The sequence below is a fragment of the Brassica napus genome, chromosome C6 (assembly GCF_020379485.1).
Source record: "Brassica napus cultivar Da-Ae chromosome C6, Da-Ae, whole genome shotgun sequence".
Lineage (NCBI taxonomy): Eukaryota > Viridiplantae > Streptophyta > Magnoliopsida > Brassicales > Brassicaceae > Brassica > Brassica napus.
The window spans coordinates 31,738,679-31,745,631 of record NC_063449.1 but is presented as its reverse complement, the minus strand read 5'-3'; the positions used below and the strand labels follow the sequence as shown (position 1 = coordinate 31,745,631).

Genomic DNA, 6,953 nt, shown 5'->3' with positions numbered 1-6,953 from the left:
TTTGTCAAGAACAATTTCTATTACCCACTGGGTAAAAGAAAATGAAAGAGATTTTGAAGAAAGTAAACCAGACAAGTGAAAGAGTAAGGTGAATAGAGTAGATTTCCGGAAACAGTTTGGTGTTCAAGAGCTTGGAAGCTCTGATACCATGTTAGAAATTGAAGAACAGAGTGAAGAACAAGAGAGAGAGAGAGGAGTTTAATCCAGAAAGCAAAGAGAGAGAGAGAGAGTAAAGAAGGAGAATCTTATTTCCTTAAACTTCTCTTGTGTCTACAACTAAGTACATATAGAGAGATTTTATAGAAAATAATCTAACAATTGAGTCTGATGTGACAAGTCTCCAACAGTTCTTTTGATTCAAAATTCAAATGGTTTCTTTTGCCTCCAAAGTCGTGTTGGATAAGTTCCTGTGGATGACTTTCTACAGATAAGTTTCTGTGGATGAATTCTTATGGATGAGATTCTGCAGTTGAGTTTCTGTGGATGAATTCTTATTGATGGGTTTCTGCATATGAGTTTCTGTGAATGAGTTTCTGCAGATGGAATCCATGTTTCTTTCGTCTTCTCAATAGAAAAATCGTATTAGTCATTTCATTGATGAAGTTTTAAGAAAATCATGTCATTAACCAACAATAAGGAATAAAAATCTATACAGTTAAAAAATCCTCCAATCAATCATCACATCAAGGTAGGCACTGCTTAGTCCAAAAAAAAGGTAAGCATTTCTAGAACGAACCATATATAGTTAAACATTGTTCGTCCCAATAAAACAATTTGGAAATTCAACGACCACAACTAAAAACTAATGACACATATTAGACGATAAAACCCTGGTCGTCGAAAAATAAAATTCTAGGCCATCATCTATTATTTCACATAGGACAATATAATAAGTTTATTTTTAAAATAATATGAAATTTGACTTAATAAACTGACCCACTTCAGTGCCCCCACGACAATATATCATTTGATTATGAACTTATGATTCGTGTTTCTCTATATATACACACTCAAATATGCATATAAAACTACAAACAGCTGGGAGAGCTCTAAAACTGCATACCAAGATCATTCACCATCAACAACACCAAAACTCTCACATTTTGTTTGTTTTTTTCCCTTCAGATTGATTTCTTTAATAATGTCTGGAAGAGGGGAAGTGAAACCGGAGCCAATGAAAGTTGTGTTCATTAACACACAATACGTTGAGACAGATGCACGTAGCTTCAAGACTGTTGTTCAAGAACTCACCGGTAAGGATGCCATCGTAGCCCCCGGTCCTTTCGAGTCTCCATCCACTTCCGACGTCCGTTGTTACGGTGGAGGTAGTAAAATAGACGAAGATTCCAGACGGAGCAATGGCGGCGGAGGAGAAGTGGGGACGAAGACTGAGTTTGATAGATTTTTCAAGGAGATGCCTCCAATGGAGGAGTTGTATAAACTATGGTCAGATAATTGAGTCATTAACTTGAACTCTACCAAGATAATGTCGATTTAATCTTCGTTTTGTTCTCAAATAAAAAATATTGCTTTCATCCACTTCGTATATGAATTGCATTAAGTGGATCGTCACACCCTGAGATTCCGAAGATAATATATATGAATTGCATTATAGTACCGCCCATTTCTCCGAGTTCTCTACAGGCTTAGAGCTTACGTTGTTGTGCTAAAGAGTTGATTTAGTTTGATATATGTACTTGAAAAAAGGCTTTCGTATACTTGCATATGTCTAGAAACCGAGCACATATTTAAAAGCACGGTACGTAATATATTCTTTAGACAAATCTTTTACATTTTAAGAAATCCAACATGTTATATACTTCACAAGTCAGAACTAGCAAATCATGTGAACTAATATTTTTGCGTTTATAAATATGAAAAAGATTTGTGTGAGTGCGTAAATGGCTTGAGCAAAGAGCAACAAAACCCCATGGTTGAGCCTCACTAACCAACCTAGCAGTAACACCCGTCTCATCCCTCTCGGGAACGGTGTGCTACTAACCAAAAAAATACCAAATTATACCGATTTATAAAATCGAATAAAATGTCAAACCTTTTAATCAAATAATTTCCAAATAAAACGAGTTTATCATTTAAAATCAAATACATTAAGTCGAAAAGTTAATTAAAATCATAATAAAATACAAGGATCCCAAGACACCATTTCGTCCACATATCCAACTACTTGTCATGTTCACCTACAAGGGGAAGAAAGAGGGGTGAGTAATGGGGGAGTTACTCTGTGAAGTATGAGATGCTAAACCGCAAACCACTGACTCAGTACATAGCACTACTACCATGTAGGTCTAGCCCTAGCATGAAACAAACACTGTTTCTAATACACCACATAAAACATCTTGTGCGCTGATAGTACATGCTACTCTATGCAACCCGCATTTCCTCGTAAGGATATATGTATATCTCCAGGCGTACAATAGTCCATCTTTGTACTCCCAGAATCTGTGCGCTGGCGACTGATACAAACGTCTTTGTACCCCCGCAATCACACTGCTCGTCGGCGGCTTACACAAACTTCTCTGGGCACCCGCAATCACACTGCTCGTCGACGGCTTACACAAACGTCTTTGTGCACCCGCAATCCACACAAACGGACTTATATATATATACATATATATATATAGCAGTTTTAACATCACTCAATTCATTCAACCGTTGAATCCTCTATTATCCTATTTCCGGTTTAACAATCAATAACAATAATAAACAAATATGACTCTCAAACAGACTCGATTCAAAGAGACGGATCATGTTTCGAAACTAGACTTTCCATAATAGCAGTACTAAACTAGCTCGGAATTTAACGGAGTAGCCCTCACCTTAGCAATGGTTTAGAGTCAAACCATAATTGATTTGAAACCACCCAAGCAAACCAAGTTCGTGAGTGATCACAAGGAACAGAAGATCTCGTGTCCAAAATGGTCACCGGACCGGAATGTGATCAACGGCAAGCGGCCATGGCAGTGGTCCCGTGATGTGGTTCCGTCAGTGATGCAACACAGACCAAAACACGACCAACATGACAACACAATTACGAGGAAAAGTAAATAAAAAGATTAGCTCTTAGGTTCATCAATCAAGGATATAGCTTGTGACACAAGAAACAAATAAAAGTGCACCCAACCTTCACGGCTTGAATCGTGATGGTGGATCTTGAGCTCCGATGTCATGAGCTGTCTCTAGAGGCTCACGGTTAATGATGGTGTGTACAGCACGGTGATGGTGAGACGGTGGCTCCGTCCCGGTTGTCTCGTCCCCACAAAGGAAAGTCATGGATTAATGAAGCAATGGAGAAGAAGATAATGATAAGAGAGGAGGAGGAAGAAGAAGAACGTAAGAAGAAGGTCTGGAGAGAGAGATAAATAAATCAGGGAGGCGGCTCACGTTCTTTTGACAAAGGAAGAGATACCCAAATATATAAGGGAAAATTGTTTTTTAAGCAAAAAAATGATAACTATGTTTTTGAGACTAATATTTATTTTGTGCTATTTTTGCCTATAATATCTTTTAATATTTTTGAAAATAATTTTAATAAGTAGTTTTACAAACAAAAAAAAATTGGAAAAATAGTAACTATTGATAAAATAACTATATGAACTTAGTGATATTTTTTTCAGTTCTAAAAATGTTTAAATCATAATTTTCAGATTCTGTTCTAAATAAAGTAGAAATGACATTCTACGAAATAGAAAACAAAATCCATTTTTTCATTGAATCTACAATGTTTAGAATACGTGATCTACGTAAATAAGAGTATTCTAAAAATATTTAGAATACATATTCCGCGCTTAACCTATCAATCTAAAATCTTTAGAAATCAAAATCTACACATTAATATAAATCTTAAACACGTAGAAACCGAGTTCTACAGATTCACTGTAAATCTAAAACATGTAGAAATCAAAATCTACACATTACTATAATTCTAAAACCTGTAGAAACCGAATTCTACATATTAGCTGTATTCTACGGATAAGAAATCAGTTCCTAAAAATATGAAAACAAAATATTTGGGTATATTCACTTTCATATTTTGAAAAAAAAAAACGATTTTTTAAAAACAAAAACAAAAAAAAAACGAAAAAAGTGGTAACCTTCTTCTCAAGCCGTCTTCTATATTTCATTGATTGTTCACAGAATTTTCCCAAAAATTTCACATTATTTCTACCATGATTCATATCTATGCTTCCACGGATCGATCGGTCTATAATTCGAGATCGGTCGATCTGTATGAAATCTACCTTTGCTGATCGAGTGAAATGGACCATGTCGATCAGTATATGCTCCGCATTTGTTTTGTTCTGCATAATGATCAGGATCGATCGATCCGTTCGACCTTGTAATTTCGAATCGATCGATCCCGCTTGATCGAACCCATTATTTATTATATTTAAAAATTACAATTTTAAGGGCATTATTGCCATTTTGAAAATAATTAACCTAATGGGACATAAAATATAAGAGATTAGTCTAAAGGGACATAGTTATCATTTTTTTGCTATAAAAAAACAATTTTCCCAATATATAATTAGGTATAGAAACATATATACATGATTAATAATAAAAGAAAATATAGCTCTGTTTGGTTTTAAAGATAATTAATTGTAATTTGAATTAAACCAATACCGGTTTAAAGAGAAGCCGGTTCACGGTTTTACACTAGCTTTAACCAATTTTCTAGTTGGTTGAACCATTTCTTTTACATCAATCCAAAGAACACACACGATTTTGTGCATCTCATATTTATATTTATGGCTTCAATCCAATGAAAACGTAACACCAACTAATCTAATTTGATAATATCACCAAACATTGAACAACAATTTGAGAATAAATACTCGTACATAATACTCCAAAGACAATAACTTTTCTCTTCTTCCACTATTAAATCTGAAAGTAAAATTGCGATTACACAAATGCGACAAACAAACATACAATTAAAGAACATACTATATTCAGACGGACCTGTAGAAGTATCGGACTCGATCTTTAGCTCGATTGCTCTCTCTATCTCTCGGATCTCTCGTGTAACTAACTCTCTATTCACTCGTACACAGGTTCGTGATTCCGTTATACGACTCACTAGAGATTACGTTATGAGAAAGAAAGAGAAGACACAAGCAGAGTTTTAGAGTTCCCTGTCAATGTGACGAGGTACGCCTCCTTCAGGATCGACACCTGGTAATTCACTATACTATCTGTGTTACAAAAGCTTTTTCTCACTCGTTACAATGGCGATACTCTTCTCAACTTAAAGACGAAGTCGTTACAGAGGTTTTTATTCTCTGCGTCGCGTCTCACCAAAACTCAGTAAGACCGACTCCTCGTTTGGGCTTTCTTCTTTTATCAACCGAAGCCCAACTGACTCCACTTCTTGCTTCTATATCCAGGTTCCCAAAGTTATTGGCCAAGCCCATATGAGTCGAGAGCCATAACTCACAATCTCCACCTTGGCTTTGACTCTTTCACTTGCCGACAGAAATCCTAATCCGAGAACATCAAAATCCTGTCTCAGCTCCGACAATCATCGCTGGTTCTCCTTTGCCGATCCTGGCGCTGGTCCACCTTGCCCTCACTTAGACCCAGCTTACTTCTTTCAGCTCCCCTCGTCTCTATGACTTCCAAGAAGAGCTTCTCCTTCCAGTCATCTTCTCAGTTCCAAAGATGAATGTCTCCGATCTTGCTCAGGCTTCGAAGATCCTTAGACTCGCTAAGCAACCTTCGAACTTCTCTCCAGGTAATGTCTTCGTTAGTATATCTGCGGGATTGATCGACGTATGAATCTTAATCACACTAGCAACTCCACCTGCGATGATATCTCTGATGAAGTTATACTTCGTAGCAATATGTTTCGTCTTTGCTCCGTAGAAGTAGTTCTTTGTTAGATAGATCGCGCTTTGCGAATCACAGTGAACTTCTATTTCTTCATCACTGAGCTTCAGCTCCATGCATATCCCTTTTAACCAAATGCCTTCTCTGACTGCATCTGACAGCGCCATGTACTCCTCCTCCGTTGTTGACAGGGCCACAACCTTCTGAAGCGATGAGCTCCAGCTTACGGTGTTTCCTCCGACGATGAACACATATCCAGTGATCGATCTGCTTCTATCCAGATTCGAAGCATAATCCGAATCACAGTATCCTCTCACCTTGAAGTAAGCTCCTTTAGAGAAAGTTAAGTTTAACCCCAACGCTCCCTTCACATATCTCATAATACACTTCACGGCTAACCAGTGTTCTCTTCCAGGTTTGCTCATGTACCTGCAGACCACTCCTACCGCATACGCCAAGTCTGGCCTCGAACCAACCATGGCGTACATGAGGCTTCCAACCACGCTTGAATAAGGTACTTCTCTCATCTCTACCTCCTCCTCCCGCTCTTGATTGGTAGTTAGGGCTTGTAGTTTGAACTGTGAGCCTACCAGTGTACTCACTGCTCTACACTCACTCATGTCGAATGTCTTCAAGACCTTAGCTAAGTAGTCATTATGTGATAGCTTTAGGACTTGCTTGTCCTTATCTCTAATAATATCCATCCCAAAAATCCTTCTAGCTGCTCCTAGGTCCTTCATCTAAAATCCATGCTCAACTGATCCTTCAACTTCTGAATCGTGCTCTTTTCTTTCGACGCAATCAACATGTCGTCTACGTAGAGCAGTAGGTAGACCATATCTTCAACACTCGACCCCTTTAGATACACACAGGGGTCATATTCACTTCGTTGATACTCCCTCTCTATCATGAACGTATGAAACCGATGATTCCACTCCCTTGGTGATTGTTTCAGTCCATAAAGGGACTTTCTGAGCAGACACACCATAGACTCCTTTCCTTTCTTAATGTATCCCTCTGGTTGCTCCATAAACACTCTCTCCTTTAACACCTCGTGAAGAAACGCAGTTTTCACGTCGAGCTGTTCCAACTCTAGGTCGTAG

General features: G+C 37.8%; 1 protein-coding gene across 1 annotated transcript; it reads left to right on the top strand.

The window, feature by feature from the left end:
* Window positions 1-959: 959 nt before the first annotated feature.
* Window positions 960-1,539, top strand: LOC106379329 (VQ motif-containing protein 10). Its single transcript, XM_013819316.3, has one exon. It carries the CDS (start codon window positions 1,142-1,144, stop codon window positions 1,457-1,459), a length of 318 nt encoding a protein of 105 aa, XP_013674770.1. The 5' UTR covers window positions 960-1,141; the 3' UTR covers window positions 1,460-1,539.
* Window positions 1,540-6,953: the final 5,414 nt, after the last annotated feature.